Raw genomic sequence first — 21,987 nt, 5'->3', positions numbered from 1 at the left:
AGTCAAACATGCCCATCTGAGACTCAGACCTTTGCAGCTGTGGCTGGCCTGAATGTATCGCCCCAGCAGGGACCCCTTAGACCTTGTAGTGACAATCCCGGCTCGGGTCTTGGACTCCCTTCGCTGGTGGCTCGATCAACAGCGAGTTTGCGACGGGGTCCCCTTCGCTACACCGCAACCCACCCTGACGCTGGTAACAGATGTGTCAGACCTAGGCTGGGGGGCACATATGGGGGACCTATGAACGCAGGGCTTGTGGTCCAGGGAGGAAAGGTCGCTCCACATCAATGTGAAGGAGCTAAGGGCGGTTTGCCTCACCTGCCAGACCTTTCACTCTACCATAGAAGGCCACAGTGTGTCAGTTCTGACAGACAACACTACCGCCATGTTCTACATAAACAAGCAGGATGGTGCCTGCTCCTCTCCCCTCTGCAACGAGGCACTCCTTCTATGGGACTTCTGTATAGCCCACTCAGTCCAATTGGTGGTGGCATATCTTCCGGGGGATCAAAACAAGCTGGCAGACCGCCTCAGCAGATCGTATCACATGCACGAGTGGACGTTAAGAAAGGACGTCCTGCAATCGATCTTCCGGAGGTGGGGATTTCCCCAAGTAGATCTCTTCGCCACCAAGGACAACAGCCAATGCCCTCGGTTTTGTTCATTCCAGAACCTCAGCCCAGGCTCAGTGGCAGATGCCTTCGCGATTCCATGGAGCAGGAGTCTGAACTACGCCTTCCCACCATTCCCGCTCATCCACAGAGTCCTGCTCAAGATCTGCAGAGACAAGGCGGTAATTATCTTCATCGCACCAGCTTGGCCATGCAAGCATTGGTTCATGACCCTGCTGGAACTGTCAGTGGTCACCCCGATTGCCGTGCCCCTGCACTGAGACCTCATCATGCAAGACAGGGGTCGCCTGCTCCACCTGAACCTACAGTCTCTACATCTCACAGCGTGGAATCTCTGTGGCTAAACGCTATGGAGAGTAGGTACTCCGCCAGGTCCAACAAATCCTCCTCGGTAGCAGGAAACCTTCCACAAGGGCGACATACCTCGCCAAATGGAAGAGGTTCTCCCACTGGTGCGAACCTAAACTCATACAGCCTCTTCAGGCCTCTGTCCCATCCATACTGGAATACCTACTGCACCTCAAACATCAGGGTCTCGCCCCCTCCTCAATTAGAGTGCACCTGGCCGCCATATCGGCGTTCCACCCAGGGGAGTCTGGGCATTCCGTGTTTTCCAACCCCACAGTAGTACGATTCCTCAAGGGGCTAGAGAGAGTGTTTCCCTACTCGCGCCCGCCGGTCCCCCCATGGAACCTTAACCTGGTCTTAACTAGGCTCATGGGACCACCCTTTGGACCCTTAGCCTCTTGTTCTCTCATGCACCTCTCCTGGAAGGTGGCGTTTTTGGTGGCCATTACATCAGCGAGGAGGGTTTCGGAGTTGATAGCCCTCACTTCTGAACCCCTGTATACAGTATTTTATAAGGACAAGGTGCAGCTGAGACCGCACCCCAAATTATTCCCTAAAGTGGTCTCGCAATTTCACATGAGGCAGGACATTTGTTTACCAGTGTTCTTCCCCAAACCCCATACGGACTCTAGCCACCGCAGCCTCCATACCCTAGATGTCTGTAGGGCCCTGGCATTCTATCTGGAATGAACCAGGCCATTTTGCAAGTCGACACAATTGTTCATTAGCATTGCGGAGAGAATGAAAGGTCTTCCTATCTCGGCTCAAAGGTTATCATCGTGGATTATGCATTGCATCCGCACATGCTACGAGCTCGCCAAAGTGCCAGCCCCGACGATCAGGGCTCACTCGACTAGGGCCTAAGTGTCCTTGACGGCTTTCCTGGCGCAGGTTCCGCTCCAGGAGATCTGTAAAGCAGCTACCTGGTCATCGGTGCACACATTCACAGCCCAATACGCAATCTATCATCAGGCCAGGGAGGACGCGGCAGTCGGCAGGGCTGTGCTTCAATCAATTGTTCCTTGACGCCTAACCTCCTTCTCTGGTAAGCTTGTGAGTCACCTAATGTGTCATGGATGTGAACAATCACTCGAAGAAGAAAAAACGGTTACCTACCTTTTTGTAACTGTTGTTCTTTAAGATGTGTTGTTCACGTCCATTACACTTCCCACCCTCCTTCCCCTCTGTCGGAGTCACCAGCAAGAAGGAACTGAGGGATGGTCGGGTTGGCAGGGGTATATATGCGCTAGAGCGGGGCGCCGCTCTGGCAGAGCCCCTCTGCTGGCCCGATGGGAGCCGCTGAGGGAAAAAGTTTCCGACGTCCGTGCACGCAACACGCGCACACCTAATGTGTAATGGACATGAACAACACATCTCGAAGAACAACAGTTACGAAAAGGTAGGTAACCGTTTTTTCTCATTTTTTTCATGTTTGTGTAGCTGGTGCTGTACATAGAGGGTGATTATTATTATTATTATTATTATTTATTTATTTGTAGTGCAGTAGCACCTAGGAACATTAGTCATGGACCAGCACCCCATTGTGTGTATTAGGCGTAACTGCCTCACACTGCTGTTCTTATGAATAATAAATAATAATACATGAAAAAGTATAACTAATACAATTACTTCCAGTACTGCTTTAATTTTACTAGTTAAGAAGGTGTGTCGACTTTATTATATTTCTTTTAAAATATTATCTTACATATATTTTTCTTCATACAGCTCAAATTTCTCAAGTGTATTACTGGCCTAATCTTGAAATACAAACAACAGAAGTAAATCTGAACAAAATTGAAATGGAAGCTGAACATGTTGATAACATCTTTAGGGAAAGCTATATCACTGCAGCAGTCTACATACCAATATTAAATGCTGAAATGGTGAAGCGAAGGATTTTTCCACGAATAGGATCATCTCCAGTTGAGAAGGGCATCACTCCAATTACCTCTGTATATGATCATAAACTATCACCTAAACTTTTAGAAATACTTAACCTGGCACACATTAAAAAAGATAAACCATTCCAAGAATCATATAAAGATGATATTGCTAAAGCAAAGGAATCTTTTCAGACCCTGGCAGGTGGCATTGATACCGAAATAAAGGAAAATAATTTTCAAGAGGATAAACATGCCATTCAAAGACAGCCCAAGTATACTCATGCATTGCAGCTCTGTAACTTACTAGCAGCCAGAAATGGTAAGTGAATGATTAGTATTAAGATAAAGTCAGTAAGTAATATGGTATAGGAAAGATATGGGTTCAGGAATTTAGAGTCCTGGGTAGTAGAGAATTATATGTATTTAATGTGTGATTTAGGAAGCAACTATGAAGCTGTAACACTGAGTTCTGTGACCTTATTCATGGTAATGTCTTTCAAGGAAGCTGTGCATGCATTTAGCTAACTTGTTACACTAGAGGTGAAATATTAGTGGTATTGCCTATGTTAAATAATTAGCCTGTGGTATGCAGACCAGATTAAATTAATTATACCTCAATACAAAACCAATACAGGTCATCTGAAAAAATACTTTCAAGGCTGGTAGTACAGATCAGCAAAAATATCCATAACAAAGGACCAGATTGCACCTTTAACCCTAGACCAGCTTGCATTTGGTGAAGAGCCATGCTGCACTACCAAGAATTCCATGCAGAATTATGCCTCAAAGAAGCACAATGCTTCCTAGAGGTCCATGGTGAGCAAGGGAAGAACATCCATTCCACTAATCTCTAGGAGGATGGCTCATTTTTTATTTCTGACTAACCAGCAAGTACATGACCCTACCTTCACCCGCACCACTTTGTGGTTCCTAGCACCTCAGGGAGTGCTATTAGACAGTCGTCCTTGTGCTCTGAGCGCAGACACTACAGTTATGGCTGGTCCCTTGCCCACTCTTTTGCTCCCATTCTTGTGCACTCACACAAGATGTCGGACATATTGGTCCAAAATATATTTTTTTATTCAGATTTTCCTGGTTTTTAGTTCATTAAACATTTGCAAATTTGGAGTAATTTTATAACAGTTTTTAAACAATTCTGAGAAAATATTACTTTTTTTTTGCATTTCAAGCTGGGTTGGCTGGCTGTGATTGGTCATACTCATAGACTTTAAGGCCAGAAGGGACCATCATGATCACCTAGTCTGACTTCCTGCACATTGCAGACCACAGAACCTCACCCACCCACTCCTGTAATAGACTCCTAACCTCTGGCTGAGTTACTGAAATCCTCAAATATTGATTTAAATACTTCAAGTTACACTAGCTTAAACCTGCAAGTGACCCCATGCCCCATGCTGCAGAGAAAGGTGAAAAAAAAGGGTCATATTGTATTAGTTTTGGTTCACTGAGTGGATGAGTTCACCTTTTGTAGTGAGAAGGCTTAGCAGAAACCATTACGACTCGCTTTTTCAGGTGGAGATAGTATTTTTTATGCTTTTTCTGAGATACAGGGAGATATAATAACTGTTGGAATGAGCAGCAAGGAGTGCTACGGGAATTTAACAGATCATTGGCACTTCCACTTAAGAAGACACCACCAGGTGGGGGGTAGAGGTGGATTGCATAGGGACATAGGGCTGTGTGGGCTGAAGTCTTTCGTTCAGGCAAGTCAACTGTGGAATGTGCTGATTCACCACATCCCTGGATAGTCTTCACTGCTGGTGCTGATATGGAGCCCTCACTGCAACTTAACACTTTCTTTCCTTGGTTGAATCCCCTTTGGAGGGCAGTAGTGGTAATAGCAACCTCTTCTGGCTCAGGGATGTGTACTTTGCATATCTTTGCACCAACAGGGTGAATCAAGTCCTGAGACTTTGTTGGTAGCTTCACTATTTGATATTTTTTTTCATACCAGACAGTCCTAATACTGGAGTGGGGACACTGATCTACAGGAAAGAAGACATTGTAAGTACAATATATGCAACCCAAGAACTATTAATATTAGTCTGGATACAGTTTGAAAATGATGAGGAAAACCCCTCAGTCTCACTGTCAAGTATTCATTTTTGATACAAACATTAATCTATTATAGCTGATTGTCACATTAAACTTTTGCTTGTAGAATTTTTGTGCAATGTATTGTGATACATAGAAATATTTAAAAGAGCTCAAGTCTGCCATAGATATGCACTGCATTTCTGTGGGGTTTCCTCAGTATTATTTATATAAGTGAGCAAGTTAATTCTACTGACATAAATAACGATTCTTAAAAACTCTCCTACATCACCCCTCTCCATGCAAGTCAAAATCTGAAAGGATTTTAAAGACAATGAAACTTGCACAAGGAGCAAATTACTCACATGGTCATATTTCCACATGACTATTTTTAACAGAGTATAAAAAATAATCAAACATTCAGATAGAATATAATGAGGCTAATAAAATGTGCAGCTGCAGTCTTCTATAGGCCTTAGAACTTATTGTCTTAGTACACCCATAGCCCTACTAATATTTCACACAATTACACATGCCGAGACGTAACATGGTGTAGCTGATTGAGGATGGGACTAGGACTAAGGAATGCACCTTTGAGGTCCATTACCCAGTCGGTGCAGGCACAACACTGTGAGATCAGAATTAGGCCCTCTGTGTCTGCATCTCCATGTGAAGAATACAGATAAAAATACTTCCTGGCCTACTTCCCAGGAATGTTGTGATGATTAATTATTTAATATCTACACAGTGCTTGGAATGTGCAAAGCCCCCTCTATTTGATACATAGTATTACTAATCAGCTGACTTCCCTGCATTCCAGTCCTACTGCACTCATGCAATCTGTACAGTATAAATACTTGCAAAATGAATAAATAATTCCACCTCAGCTGGGCAAACACTGCAATCTTGCTCAAATTTTTAAATTATTCACTTCATGCACCACAACCTTTTTTGCATTTGTCTTCATGACTAATCAAGTTTTACTGAGATGTCTGTTCATGGAAAGCAAACTTCAAATTTGCATGAACAAGATTTCATGGAACTTGAAAGAAAAATTGTCCTAAAAACAGGATTTGCTGTTAGGATTTTGCAGTTAGCCCCTACTGGGACTTCAAATACATTTAGTATTCATTTTTCAAAAACCAAACATTTTGGGAGATGGAAATCTACATGCTCAAAGAATAACAACGAGCTGATCAAAGTGCACAACAATACAGCAACTCCTACGGAAGTCAATGACAATCTTTGGGAGTTGGCTTGGGCCTAAATGCATCAGGGTCCTCGAAAAGTACTCTTCTTTTTGTTTATTTTTGCCTGGTTTTGTTATAGGTCGCTGTTGGCTACAATGGATTTCCAAAAGGGACAGTGAATAGTCTGTTTGCACAGAAGGATGATGGTAGTTGTGACCAGCATGCAATCATATGTGCAGAAGCTAATGCAATTATTCTGAGGTAGGAAGTGTAAGGAATAGTGGCATGAAAGGGAAAAGAGGTGGTGGCAGAGGGTGTGGATGTGGGAGGTGGAGAAGGTGGAGGAAGGGGTAGAATGGGGGCAAATGTTACCAGAGGTGAGGAGGAGAATGCAGATGTGGAACCTAAATTTGTGCGGTTGGGAGGAGGGAGGAGATAGAGGTGAGAAGGGGAAGAGGAGTAGGTAGACCTGTAGAGATGTGAGAGTAACAAAGAAGAGGAAATGGAGACCGTGGGGAAAGGGGGAGGGAGGATGATGATGGATGCTATGATGTAGAAGAGGGGTGTGATGAGAGCCATGGATGAATGGCAGATGGACATGATTACAAAAAGGTACACTAGGGTATGTTACCTCATCCTACTAGAGAAGGGGAGGAAGGCAGCTGGGCTAGGACACTGGGAGGATCTGGGTGGTGGTGGGCAGGGGTGTGTGCGTGTGAGGACAGGAGTATTATCTCTATAGTGCTGGGAGCACACAGCTGAAAGGAGGACCATGCAGACTCCTCCTTGGATAGAGTCTATGCAACCTCATTCCATCACTTCCCATGGCAATGAGACCACAGTATATCCTGAGTCTTAGCCATGGGGCTGAGGTTCCTTACTAGTCTCCTTTGGTCAGTGGCAGAGGAACAGAAGGAAGAAGAACTTGCTTTAGATATGCTAAGAGAAATAACTTCAACCAAAAAAGAGCTAATTTATAAAAATGACAGTGTTTTTGTCTTTTACAGAACTGAGGATGATCTGAGTGACACTGAATTAATCACCACATGTGAGCCCTGTAGTGACTGTGAAAACCTAATTAAAGCAATGAAGATAAAGAAAATCATTTGGCCTAATCGAGATGTAAAAGTAGGTAGCAGAAAATTTACAGCTAAAAGCCATGTGTCACAGTTACAGGGCTAACTGCAACTCTGTCCCTTCTCTGAGTGCACCGCCTCAAGTTTGAGGCCTTGGCTACACTCGCGGATTCACAGCAGCGCTGTGAATGCGCGAGTGTAGTCACGCCACCAGCGCTGCGAGAGCTCCACCTCTCCGAGGGGAGAAGCTTACAGCACTGCAAGGGAGTGTGCAGCGCTGCAGGCGCTGATTACATTGGCGCTATACAGCGCTGCACTCGCGCTCGGGGAGGGGGGTGTTTTTTCACACCCTGAGCACAGCAAGTGCAGCGCTGTGAATTGCCAGTGTAGCCAAGGCCTCAGACCTCATGACTTCCTCTCTTTGGGTGGAATCACATGATTTTCCCACTCTCAAATGGCCCTAGGCAGCAGTACTCTATTTACCAAACATATTTACCCAGCAGGTCCTCCTGGGTTTAGTATCTTCTGTTCTTCCCTTTGGAAGCCTATGACTTTCTGTTTACAGTGACCTTCTTAAAAAAGAGTATTGTTTTTTTCCCCTTAAGTACAAAGCACTTAAGAGAAAAGGATCTTAAAATAACCAAGGGGCCCTTGAAAGGTCTAGCTTGCCTCAGACAGCCCTGGTTTACCTTAGCTTTTGCTCCCCGTGAGAGCATGTCTTTTAATCAAGAACAAATCCTATGGTTCTCTTGTGTTCGCAAGCTTGTCTGAAACTAGTGGATAAATACTCGGCATGGCTCAGCTGTGTCTCTGCTGTTGCTACCTGCGCAGCTATGACTACACTGCTATTTAAACTTGCACTTGCTTGCTGAGAGCAAGTGCTAGTATGTGTATACAAGCAGGGGAATCAAACCCCTAGCTCATAGTGTAGACATAGTCCCAGTCAACCATTGGTTCCCTGACCCCCACCCCAATCTTGGTAATCCATCTTTCGCCTCATTTCCTTTAGAAATCTCCTCCGACTCCTCCTACTTGTACAGTGGCATTAGGAGAGGCATAACAGGACTATCAGCCTTCTTGATGGAGTGTGTCATGGCAATTTTCACAAGCTCTGTGCCCCAGAGAATATTGTGCCCTATAGATAAGCCCCTTCATTTTCCATTTAAACCGATTTTTACCGAAAAATTTCTTGGTTTTCCAAAAAGTATTATTTATTTTTTTCTGATTTTCACCCTTCTTTTGTATCATTCAGATATATAAAAAATAACTTGTTTTATTAGGAAAATACAATACATTGCATGAGATATATGTATTATGATAATACATTCATCTGTGTGTATATGCCAAGCTGCGTGTTGAAGTTAGGCTATGTATTAGTCTAGAAGATACACACAATAAACAAACAGGTGCACATGCAAGCTCTGAAGTGCGTGCGCATCTGAACTTACTGATGAATCTCACATCCATCATGTACACTTTTCAAACTATTAGCAGATAATTGTTTAAAAATTTGACACACGAAAATGGAAAGAAAGCGAAAATCTGTATCAGAATACATTTAAGAACACAAGGAAGTATTTGAAAGTTTAAAAAAAAACAAAAACAGGAGAAAAGGATGAAGTTGAGTGTATGTGCTGCAAATGGTGTGGCCCAGTTATTAAATGTAAATATTTATAGGCTAATAGTTCGAAGTCTACAACTGTAAATTATTTATTCAAATGAAAAGTTTTATTTGGGGATTACAGAGACATTGTTTTCTTAAACTCAGAGGTGGCATTGTGTTTTGAGTTGTGTTTTAGTTCTGCAGCAAACCACATTGATGAACAAAATTCAAAGCATTAATCTACTGAATACTTTTTTCCCCTGTCTTTCTGTCCACCAAAATAAACTCCAATATTTACCCAGAAAAATTATTAATAGTTTTTTGCACTGATTTTCACCTGTTTTTCTGGTAATAAACACTGATAAATTCCTGGGAATTAATTAAATAAAAATTAAATTAAATTAAATTAAAATTGCAAATGAAGGGCCCTACCTATAGAATACATGAAATTGGAAATTTCCAGTGGTAATACCTAGCACAGGGGTCGGCAACGTACGGCACGTGGCTCGCCAGGGTAAGCACCCTAGCGGGCTGGGCCAGTTTATTTACCTGCTGACGCGGCAGGTTCAGCCGATCGCGGCCACCACTCGCCGCGGTTCGCCTGGGCCAATGGGGGCGGCTGGAAGCGGTGCGGACCAAGGGATGTGCTGGGGATGTGCAGTGGGGGCCGCGATCGTGCCGAACATTGACGACCCCTGACCTAGCAGAATGCCTGGCTGATCTTTCCTCTTACAAGATGGGGAAATTCAAACAAGGGCTGCCTGAACATATGTGGAAAGTTTTATTTTAATATTTAATCAAAGGCGCCAGTGCATTTATTTGCATATGTAATCATAGTGCCTTAAGGACCTGATCCTGCAATATTGAGGTTAGTGGCAGTTTGACCATTGACTTCAGTGGTTACAGGACCAGGTGCTATGACTTCCATTTCATGGTGTAATGATTTTTAACTAGCCAAAGACATTAAATTAAAACAAAAGCATTATAACTGAAATTACCCAGGCACAAAAATCAGGAAATTCCATGATACAGAATGTGATTTTCCCCCTGCACACCCTCTCCATGGCCAGCCACCTTGCATAATAAACCATGGAGGTTTTGCTGTATTTTAGAGTTTTGTGCTTTGGATGGGGGCAGGGTTTGGTCCTGTATATGCATCCGGGGCTCAATTGCAGCTGCCGTGGGAAACATAACTGAATTTTCTGACCTTGGTGCTTGTTAAAGATGTGTCAACTATGATATTCCATTAACAGTGTTTCATTTAATATTTGATAGAGTGAATTAGGACTGTTATTTGGAGTCACAAGTCTCAATCTTGCAGAGATTTAACTCAGTGGGACTATGTTCACAAATCGTTCCATGACTGGGGCCAGAGAGCCTGATTCTGCAGTCACTTCCTATATACGGATATTCCTACAGTATAATTATTAAAGTAGAATGAGGACTTCTTTTTTCTGAAGATAATACAGCTCATTGAACTAAGATCTTTTTTAATGACTGTATAAATTATTTTGTAGAGTCATTTCAGCACAAGAATTAATGTACACAGCTCTCTAACCTGGTTAGAATTTGAAATAAAATTATTTGACAGTCACAACTCATGTCAAGGGTGATAGTTACTATTATGCCCCACTATGAAATGAATCCAGAAGATTATTTAAAAAAATCCCTTCAGCATAACAAGCTACTAAATAGTGCCACTTTTAATTAGAAAAGTGAAATGTTCAATATTTTCCACTCATTTATTCTTTTTTTTCTCCTAGAAGCAACCAGAAGGTGCAACTAACAATCCAACAGGTAGGCAACTATATAAAATATGAGCTAATATTAAATGCATGAAAATACTGCTTTAGGTCCCGATCGGCAAATACATAACTTTACATATGCGACGACCCACTGAGTTTAAAGAGACGTGTCACATATGTAAAGTTACTCCCATGCATAAATGTTCACAGCAGAGTTGCCTTTTCAATTCAGCCTTTCATTCTCTTTGTGACAGTCCTTTTATCTATCATCAGTACATGAGCCCTATCAAAGTTATTTAGGAGACTTTCTATTTTTGTATCCTACTGTTTCTTTCCTAAATTGTAATATTAATAATATAATATATGGAGATATCCTATCTCCTAGAACTGGAAGGGACCCTGAAAGGTCATCAAGTCCAGCCTCCTGTCTTCACTAGCAGGACCAAGTACTGATTTTGCCCCAAATCCCCAAGTGGCCCCCTCAAGGATTGAACTCATAACCCTAGGTTTAGCAGGCCAGTGCTCAAACCACTGAGCTATCCCTCCCTGCTGTATGCCATTCCTGATGTATACCATCCTGTTGCCCCGCCAATGAACTCTCTCCCCTGAGAAGAGAGGAATATACACTATACATCAAGGATCTGCTGCCATCCTTTCTCTTAAAAGCAGAAATCAGTATATGGAAACTAGAAAGTTGGTGCTAATTTATATGTTCAAAAAAAGTAAAGAGGACCCTAAGAATCAGAACAGTTTAATCTTTCTGTAGGCATATGAGATCACAAAGTAAACAACTTGAACTGCTGCTCCTCCTCATTTCAGATGGACATTAACTTCTGTCTTACTTATTATAGTCTGACTTTTACTTACTGTGATTTATTGACATATATTTGTTTAATCATGAAAGCAATGATACATAAAATGGTCAAGTTAATGTAGAAACACCAAGTCACGTAGAAAGATGAAGTAATTTATTCCTTTAATAAATATGTAACTCATGTTAACATTAGTAGGTTATGCATAATATTGAGAACTGCTCATATACATCAAGAGAAATGACTGATTTGCAAAAATTGTGCAACTGTTTCTGCAGCATTTTGTAGAACTACTATGTTTTTCAGTGCTATCTTGATACACATTTGTCTTATCTTATTGTATTTCCATATTTTGTAAAAACGGTACCAATTTAAGGAATTATTTGGAGTAAAAGTATTAAACTCTTGAGGTGGATGGACTCCATGACTTTGGAGACTGACACTAAACTGCCTTCTGAGTGCATATTGCCTAAACATAGTAATACTTTAAATTTTCCCCCACATGGAATCCCACATTCAGAAGAAGAAAATAATCCAAGCACTGAACCGTTTCAAGTAAAAAGCAGCATCAAAAAACATTGTGATGAAAAGATTTTAGCACTCCAAGGTGAGTTTTCTGGCTTTTTAATACTTTCTCTGAGATCTGCTGAAGACTGTAATGACTTTAAGGTTTAATTCAGCAGGAAGTTTGATGAGTGTTTTTAGCCTTTCCCACACTCGCATTAGTTTAATCCAATTTTAAATGCAGTTTGAAAGTGAAAGTTAGTCTAATCACTTTCAAAATCAGTTTAGTGTATCCATACTAGTCCTCCGGAAATTATCAGGTGTATTAAATCATGTTAAGACAAAACTGTGGTCAAAAACCCACCGTCCACCAAAAAGGCCTTAGCATAGTTCTGAAAAATTGTTGCAACCCGTATTTCCCAGACTTACAAATTTACTTACATAAGAATGTGCTTTTCTTTTAAGGAGGAGAGGGAGTTGTGTTTCTGTTTAGTTCTACGTTTTATCAGGCAGTATTTATAGTTGCAGTTTTACTTACAGCTGATCGAGAGAAATGTAATAGAAAGGATACTAAAGGAACTTCAGTCTCAGGAGGAAAGGAAGGAAAGACAATGGAAATACAGTCACCAGCAGATGAGGGACATGCTTCTGGTGAGGTAAACACATTTTTAAAAAAAATAATAAACCGGATAAAATCAGAAAAATATGCCTACATAATGCTTTAAATATTTATATTAGAGTGGTTAAGATAGTAAACAATTTGGGCAAGGAACCATCCTTTAATTTTGTATTTGTATAGCGCCCAGTAGCTCTTAGGTGCTACTATAATACAAATAATAATAATTAATAATATGGTAAAGATAAAAACTCACTAAATTGGCCTTTGAGCGATTAATAAAATTATTAATGCCAACATTTTTAATTGGTTGGAGATTATCCCTTTGACTTTAATTGTAGTTGACATTTTGAGAAGTATGCTGATCTGATTGTCTAGTCTTTTCTGAGACTGACAAATTTACCATAATTTCGTTGGCTACTGTAACTGAGATTTCTGGCCCCTTTAATAGCGGGCACTGCTGGTCTTCCTACTAACGGAGCTTGGCCTTTCAAAACTAAGGATTCTGGGAGATGTAGTTCTCACAGATGCTTGGTAATTGTGGGCAGAACTGCAGTGCATGGTGGGAGAAAAAGCAGGCCCTTTAAAAGGCAACCTTTCCTTAAAGTGACTGGAGATGTTGCGGGAGAGAGAAAGGAGAGAGGGAAGCATGTACTTGCTGGGGAAAGTTCTCTGGAAAGACCAGGCCTTGTGTGGGTCTGACCACTTATAGAACTGGGTAGGCACTGAGCCCAGGAGGGTCTGTGGAAAATGTTGGTGAAGATGCAGGAACCCTGAGGAGGAGTAAGTTTCTCAGGGTCTGAAGAGACAAGACATCAAAGGACCCAGGAAGAGGTAGAGTAAAAGAAGGAAGAGACCTGCCACAATACAGTACTGGTGTATGCTGGAGGTGCAGGTTTGCCATCAGTTTTTGTTTAGGTGCCCAGTCCAGAGCTTCCAGTGAGGATGGGAGGAAGTCCCACTTCAACCCCAGAATGGGGCTTCCCATCCCAAAAGGGCCAAAAATCACGAATCGGGCCCTAAAAAATTAATCACGCAATTGGTTTAAAAATCATGTGTTTTTTAAATAGGTGCTTTCTGTTTGACTTCTGATTTTTGAGCCTTTGTTTCATATTTTCAAGCTTTTCTCCACAGCTGGAAGGGCTAGAAACTTACCTTTCTGTTTAAATGAAAGCTGAGAGTCTCATTTAATCACACAACTCTAGGAGCTGGGGCTTTACGAAAAACACCAAATATCCTCAGACTTGTGATAAAATCCTGGCAAAGAAACTACTTTGTTTTGTGCTTGGCCTGCTTTTGTTTGTCCTGGAAGTGAGGACTTTATAGTTTGGCCAGAATCCAAACTAATGTAGCAGAAAGGAAACTGAGGACTGGTGGGCAAATTGAAGAAGTGATGCTAGGGCCATAAAGAACCTGTTATAGCTAGTTAGAGGTATAATGCAGTCCATAATATAGGGTTCGACTCATTCATTTTCTTTATGCATATCCAGTCATGGTGGCTTATAATCATGTGTCATGCTTCTCTTATTAGAAAGCAATTGCAAGATTACTGTAAAATTTCTTATAATAGAACTACTGTTCCAGTGGTTAATTGTATTATCTTTGTGATTACCAATAACTGGGGCAGAAAACAGCCCCAAATTTGAGAGATTCCTTTCAAAGTTTTGAAGTGGCAATATCAATAATTCAGAGCCAATCATTCACATGACAAATTTTCTGTTCACAGATTTTCTGTGAGCAGTCTGATTTTCTTGAATGACTTCATTATTTGAAATTCTTGACTTAATTGTTTGAGTGAATCATTCTTGAGCTATAGATTGTTCACTAACTGTTCACTGTGAAAATTTAATATCTGAAATTCAAGTGGGGTTGATTAGTTCTGAGGGAGTACGTAAGTCACATGGTAAATTTCTGTTCCACGACTGGAGGAACATAACTCCTAGAGTCAGGTTCTTCATTGAGTGGTGTCCCTGTGGGTGCTCCATTTCAGGTGGCGGTGCACCCCAGCATCGTTGATCGGAGATTTTGCTAGCAGTGTCTGGTCGGGGCGTGCGTGTGCAGGACCTGTCTTGTGGTGGCGCTGACGCCTCTTCTGGCACGTGCATGCACTGACTCCCACAGTTCCTTCTCAACCGTCCTCGGCTTGAGATGGAGACCATCAGCGGATTTTAGTTAGATTTTAGAGATTTAGGATAGTACTTATAGTGTTAATAGTTAGTTTAGCTTGGATTTAAGTAGATGTAGTTTTTAATAGTGTAGTGTAAAAAAAAAAAATTTTTTTTTTTTTACATTTCTTTCTTCCCGTCCTCAAAACCTTGAAGAGGGACGAAAACAAAAATGCCTGGATCACCAGATTTTAAAAAGTGTGCATCTTACAAGGACGCCATGATGGTCTCAGACGGACATTCACTCTGTGTATGCTGCCTGTGGGAGTCGCACATCCCTCAAAAGTGCGCTCACTGTAGTAACCAAAGGCAAGGGCAAGGAGAGATAGGGAACCCTCTGAAGTGACAGAGGACGGGAAGAAGAGAGAGATGACACATCAGAACATGGTGAACCTCTCCAGATGAAACAGTTATACCCACAACTACAACGGCCCCTGATGACTTCAAACACCTCCAGGAGTTCTTCAGGCGAGTGGCACAGAGCCAGAACATCCAAACTAAAGGAAGTACAGCAGACACAATACTAACTCCTGAAAATACTCCATACATCAGCTTCCTCCAAGATTGCCATCCCCATCAATGATGCCCTCCTGAAACCAGCAGATATAATGTGGCAAACACCGGCCTCCATCCTACCAACCAACAAGCGCATAGATAGGAAATACCAAGTTCCAAATAAAGGGATGAAATTCCTATTTGTGCACTCGCCACCAGACTCCTTAGTGGTGGATGCAATAAATCAAAGAAACAAACAATATAAATCCAGTCCTCAAAACAAAGAATGGTAGAGACTGGATCTTCTAGGCCAAAAAGTGTACACATCAGCCACACAGCAATTCCTCACTGCAAATTACACCGCACTACTGGCAAACTATGATCATGACAATTATAACAAATTCACAGAATTCACCCAGAATATACCTGAGCAGAAAAGAGAATAATTCTGGGCCATTGTGAACAAAGGCCAGCTTATCTCCAGGACAGCACTACAGGCCACCCGCGACGTGGCAGACAGCAGCTCACACGACGGCAACAGCCATTGTAATGTCAGGGCATCATGGCTGCATTAATCAGGAATCCCCAGAGAACTGCAACACAAAGTGGAAGATTTGCCCTTCGACAGACACGAACTATTTTCGGCCAAAACCAATGAAGTTCTCCAGTCCATGAAAGATTCCAGGGTGACCCTCAGAACATTAGGGCTATACATAACACCAAACAGGTGGTAACGTTATCAGCCATACAACAGAAACAGGGACAACACATCTCAGCGACAGCAGAGACCATATGAATCAAGGGGACAAAGAAATATACCACAAAGATACTGACAGAATCAACCCCAGAACTCAGCGTCTCAACCACCACCAAACAAACCACAATTTTGAAGTATTGGTCGAGGGTCTGAATGAGCCCCATAACACCAGCGTCAGCGGACAACACACAAATCTTTGGGCACTGACTCAGGCCATTTGACACCAACTGGGCCATGATCACATCTGGTCAGTGGGTTTTAGAACTAATTCTATCAGGCTATACCTTCCCTTTTACATCTATACCAACTACCCACTCTCCTTCCTTGTTCCTCTTCAGGGACCCTTCTCTCGAGCATCTATTGAGACAAGAGGTGCCTCACTTTCTGCAAATAGGTGTGGTGGAACTAGTCCCAATACAACACAGAGGGAAGGGATTTTATTCCCATTACTTTCTGACTCAAAAGAAAAATGGGGGTGGAGACCCATCCTAGACCTAAGAAAACTCAACAAATTCATCAGTGCCCACAGATGGTCACCCTGAACTCGATCATCCCTATGCTGGAAGAAGGGGACTGGTTCGCAACCCTCGACCTACAAGATGCATACTTTCACATTACAATCAACCTGGCTCACAGACGCTTCCTAAAGTTCACAGTAGGAAAAGTACACTTCCAGTACAGAGGGCTACCATTCGGCCTATCGACAGCACCGAGAGTATTCACCAAAACACTGGCAGTAGTAGCAGTGCACCTGCACAGATAAAGGATACTCATATTCCCTTACTTAGACAACTGCCTAATCAAGGGCTCCACAAAGACAGAAACAGAAAGAGGTGTTAAATTAACCATCTCCCTCTTCCACTCCCCGGGGCTCAAATCAATGAAAAGAAATCCACCCTCACTCCAGTATAACAACTGGAATTCATAGGTGCTCGCCTGGACTCACTCCCTTCCAGAGCCCCGCTTTAACACGATGACCTCCCTTATATCGGTGGTCTTGCACAGCTCATAGGTGCATGCACGCATCTGCTTACAACTACTGGAACACATGGCGGTCACCATGCCAGGCTACACATGCGGTGCCTACAAAGATGGCTAAATACAGTCTACATACCATGAAGGCACAGCCTAAACAAGAGAATCACATCCACCGCAGAGGTGATTCAATCACTGCACTGGTGGACAAACCCATCAAATGTATGCTCAGGCATACCTTTCCAACAGGAAACACCATCGGTTCAAATCACAACAGATGCCTCCCTGATCGGATGGGGGGCCCACCTGAAACAATATATTGCCCTGGGAAAATGGTCACCAATAGAGACGCATCTTCTTGTAAACCTACTAGAACTACGCACAGTCCGCAATGCATGCTACCACTTCCTTCCACTCATAAGAAACAGAATAATAAGGATATTAACAGACAACATCGCTTGCATGTTCTATATCAACCACCAGGGTACAGCACGATCCTATTCGTTATGTGTGGAAGCTCCAAAGTTATGGAACTGGTGCATAAATCACAAAATCACTATAACAGCTTCATATCTACCAGGCCGCCTGAATATCATGGCGGACACACTAAGCAGACCGTTCTCACAAGAACACGAATGGGAACTGAATGATGAAATAACACAACTCATCTTTGGATGTGGGAAAATCCGTCCATAGACCTATTTGCCACACAAGCAAACAAGAAATGCCCAGGATTCTGCTCAAGAGCAGAACAGGGAGCACAATCACTGGGAGACATGTTCCTGATAAAATGGAATGCCCATCTCTTATATGCTTTCCCTCCAATTCCTCTAATCTCCAGAGTCATACCCAAATTTGAATCGACAGGGCCAAGATAATCCTCATAGTGCCAACATGGCCCAGACAGACTTTGTTCCCTTATCTGAATCGCATGGCAATATGCACTCCATTCAATATCCCTTGATGACATGATCTCCTCTCACAGGACAACAGACAAGTCCTGCATCCCGATCCAGGGAAACTTCACCTCAGAGCATGTCTCCTTCATGGCTCCGAGGGGACGAATTAACCTGTTCGGATCGAGTACAACAGGTACTGATTAACAGCAGAAAACAAAACACACGACATACTTACCTCCAAAAATTGAAGAGATTTTCCATTTGGTGCCAAAACAAATATCAGCAAACCAGACCCCACTCCCATTGATCCTGGAGTACCTACTATCGTTAAAGAAATCAGAACTGGCTACAAACTTGATCAAGGTCCACCTCGCGGCAATAACCGCCTTCCACCAACAGATAGAAGGGACCTCAGTATTCGCCCACCCGATTACAAAGAGATTCATAACGGGCCTACAAAACATATACCCGGACAGCCGTGAACCCACTTTGATATGGGAGTTAAACGTAGTGCTCAAATGCTTACCCAGAAAACCATTTAAACCCTTAGCATCTTGCTTTATGCTCCATTTATCAATGAAAGTAGCATTCTTAATAGCCATCACATCGGCTTAAAAATGTGAGTGAGATTGGGGCGCTCATGGCTCACCCCCCATACACAATATTCCACAAGGACAAAGTGACTTTGAGGACTCACCCAAAATTCATGCCCAAAATATCATTCTCATTCCACCTTAACCAGCCAATTCACCTACCCGCTTTCCACCCTAAACCACACAACAACCCACTAGAGGCAGCATTACACACAGTGGTGAGCTGGAGCCAGTTCGAACCGGTTGTTAAATTTAGAAGCCGGTGTAGAACCGGTTGTAAAGGGGCCAGTGGGTGGGCAAACTCTGGTCCGCAGGCCACATCCAGCCCGCAGGACTGTCCCGTCTGACCCGCCTGAGCTCCCAGCTGGGGAGGCTCCCCGGCCCCTCCCCCGCTTCCCCCCCCTCTCGCAGAGCCCCAGCGCGCCATGCCGCTGGCGCCAGCGCTCTGGGCAGCTCTGCAGCTCCTGCCGCTTTGAGCAGCATGATAAGGGGGCCAGGGCTGGGAGGAGGGGTTGGATAAGGGGCAGGGAGTGGTTGGAGGGGGCAGAGGTTCTGGGGGGGCGGTCAGGGGACGGGGAACGGGGGGGTTAGGTAGGCGTGGGAGTTCTGGGGGTCTGTCGGGGTGGTGGTGGATGGGGTTGGGGCAGTCAGGGGACAGGGAGCGGGGCGAGTTGGGTAGGGTGTGGGGTCCTGGGGGGCAGTTAGGGTGGGGGGACTTGGGAGGGGGTGGTCAGGGGACAAGGAGCGGGGGGGGTTGATGGGTTGCGGGTTCTGAGGGGGGCAGTCGGGGGCAGGAATTGGGTTGGGGTCAAATGGGAGGGGAGACAGGCACATGGGGCTTGTACTGTCCGCGCGGTTCCCTACTGGGTCTTCAGCGGCATTTCGGCGGCCGGGGGGCGGTGGGGGGGGCTTCACTCGCTCCGGGTGAAGGACCCACCCCCAAAATGCTGCCGAAAACCTGGACCGAGTGAAGGGCCCCGCCGCTGAAGTGCCACCGAGGACCCGGCAAGGAACCGGTTATTAGGATTTTGGGAGCTCATCACTGATTACACACATTAGATGTCTGCCACGCCCTGGCCTTTTACCTAGACAGCACAAAGACCTTTTGTAAGTCCCCCAGACTGTTCGTATCAACAACAGAAATGTCAAAAGGCGCAGCTATATCAAACTGCATCCACTTGTGCTACTCCTTATGCAACACTGAAGCCCCAACAGGCATCAGAACACACTCAACAAGGGCAGCAGCAACTTCTACAGCATTCCTGCACAATGTGCCCATCCTTGACAAATGCAGAGCAGCTACATGGGCATCCAAACACACTTTCACCAGTGGTAGCAAGTAGGCCAATTGCCCCGGGCCCTTACACCACATAGGGACCCGCAAAGCTAAGTTGCTCAGGCTTTGGCTTCAGCCTCGGGTGCCAGAGCCCTGGGCTTCAGCCCTGTATGGCAGGGCTTTGGCTTTCTGCCCTGGGCCCCAGTGAGTCTAATGTTGGCCCTGCTTGGCAGCCCACCTAAAACCTGCTCGCGGCCCCCCAAGGGGCCCCGGACCACTGGTTGAGAACTACTGCCCAATGTTCAAGCAAAGGTTTAAAGCCAAGGGATAGTTGCAAGATTTTTTTTATTAGACTCAAGTACCATATAACAGCTTGAAATGTTTAATATTTAATTAACTTCTAGTTCTTCAACTGCATTTTGTCTAATATATGCAGACCATATGTTCTCCGACCCCTATTTAACAGAAAATTTTGTAATTACTGTTCCTATCGTTGCCTATGAACAAGGTATTTCTGTTCAGATAGTCTGTATTTATTATACTCTGCACTGTATATAACCAATCACAAAACTTTATATTTATTTGTATTTTATTTTATTTATATTTTATTTTTATATTTATATTTATTTATATATATTCAATTGCTATTTTAGCAGGCCATTTTAAATTCATCAGAAGCATCTGCATCCCACAGAGATGGCATAGTGAAAGAAGACAGTGAAAAAACAAATCCTTTATTGACTGAGACTGAATCAGAGCTAGAAACTGAATCCTTGGACAAGCCAAAAGGTACCTAGCATAGACCAATGAACTAATATTTCTGTTTTATCTGAGGGGTTCAAATTGGGAATCCTGTACTTTCTCAATTGACAAGCAGGAAAATCTGAATTGTAGTTTGACACATATTCCCCTTCTATCACATAGGAAATGTCTTAAGAAGAACCCCTGCTAACTCTTGGCTTCTTAAATACTTAGTCTCACCAACTGAAGGAATTCATTACACAGATTCAGATGAGTCAGTGATGTAACCTTGTGTCATTTTAACTCATGATTTTGGAAGTAGCTAGAGCCAGAGTAGCATTTATTATTATTTTTATTTATTTATTTGTATTACTCTAGTGTCTAGAAGTCCCAGTTATGGACCAAAACCCCATTGTACTAGGCATTGTACGAACACAGAACAGAAAGGCAGTTCCTTGAAGCATGACCAACCATGAGGAGGTCTGAAAGTGACTAATTGACCCACAATAGTTGGGCCATTGCATTTAATAAGCAGGAAACCAGTGCCACAGTGACATGATTGTGTAGGTTGTGCAGGACAGTCTGTAAAAACAGGGCCTTGTGGAATTGAGAAGTGCACTGTGTAGAACTACATTAACAAACTGAAGCACATTAATATGGAAGTGGAAAGAGTACCTGTGATGATTTTAGAATAACAGTTGTAAGGCACTAAAATGACACTGGGGTGCAGATTAGTGAGTGATATCCTCAGTTGACCCATATCTGTTTAATTCAATGACTAGCAAAGTATCAGCCAGGAATCATATTACCAATTAATTATTTTTAATATGTCTTATATTTTTGCAATAATTTCAGAGTCACATAATGCAGAGGGGCCATCTGTGAATGCTGCAGAAGATGAACCAGTATAAACATCAGAACAATCAGAAGAGTTTTAGGGACATGGCAACCCCCCAAAAATCTCAGATAGTTCAGTATCAGGTTATTAATCTTGAGATGCCAGGCACTATATGATGTTATAAACTTAAAATAATAATGCATTTTAATTGTATAGGTATCTCTTTCCATAAGTTTCTAGGCATCTTAGCAAAAATAACTGAAAACATAATATATGACAGTTCCACACAAACGGCTCCATAATCTGGTTGGGCATTTCCCAGGCTGTTGTGTTTGGGATCCAGTGAGATGGGCCCTGTGTGCTCTTTAAGTCTCCTGAACAGAGTCCAGACCTTACCCCTGTGACAGTGAAAGCCAACAGACATACAGAGAAACTTTGCACAGCATTCTAAGGGTACGTCCACACTACCCGCCGGATCGGTGGGTAGCGATCGATCTATTGTGGATCGATTTATTGCGTCTCGTCTAGACGCGATAAATCGATCCCCGAACGCGCTCCATGTCGACTCCGGAACTCCATCAGGGCGAGAGGCAGAAGTGGAGTTGACGGGGGAGCCGTGGCCATCGATCCCGCGCCATGAGGACGGGAGGTAAGTCGATCTAAGATACGTCGACTTCAGCTATGTTATTGTCGTAGCTGAAGTTGTGTATCTTAGATCAGTTTCCCCCCCCCCACTGTAGACCAGGCCTAAAACACAATTACCCTTTACTTAGCAACACAAGAG

At 43.3% G+C, this 21,987-nt stretch overlaps 1 protein-coding gene across 1 annotated transcript in view; it reads left to right on the top strand.

The window, feature by feature from the left end:
* The window catches only part of LOC117882002 (cytidine and dCMP deaminase domain-containing protein 1-like), a 41,312-nt gene extending 19,537 nt beyond the window's left edge, over window positions 1-21,775 (top strand). The window contains exons 7-15 of the mRNA XM_034779929.1: window positions 2,706-3,182; window positions 4,839-4,888; window positions 6,248-6,369; window positions 7,116-7,236; window positions 10,551-10,584; window positions 11,865-11,951; window positions 12,389-12,504; window positions 20,278-20,413; window positions 21,221-21,775. Of these exons, the coding sequence (XP_034635820.1) occupies window positions 2,706-3,182; window positions 4,839-4,888; window positions 6,248-6,369; window positions 7,116-7,236; window positions 10,551-10,584; window positions 11,865-11,951; window positions 12,389-12,504; window positions 20,278-20,413; window positions 21,221-21,276 (1,199 nt within the window). The 3' untranslated portion in view covers window positions 21,277-21,775. The remainder of the gene's footprint in view (window positions 1-2,705; window positions 3,183-4,838; window positions 4,889-6,247; window positions 6,370-7,115; window positions 7,237-10,550; window positions 10,585-11,864; window positions 11,952-12,388; window positions 12,505-20,277; window positions 20,414-21,220) is intronic.
* The last annotated feature ends 212 nt before the right edge of the window (window positions 21,776-21,987 follow it).

This window comes from Trachemys scripta, chromosome 1 (genome assembly GCF_013100865.1).
Source record: "Trachemys scripta elegans isolate TJP31775 chromosome 1, CAS_Tse_1.0, whole genome shotgun sequence".
Taxonomy (NCBI): domain Eukaryota; kingdom Metazoa; phylum Chordata; order Testudines; family Emydidae; genus Trachemys; species Trachemys scripta.
Note: the sequence above shows the minus strand (reverse complement) of the source record. Positions and strands in the feature narration are given on the sequence as shown.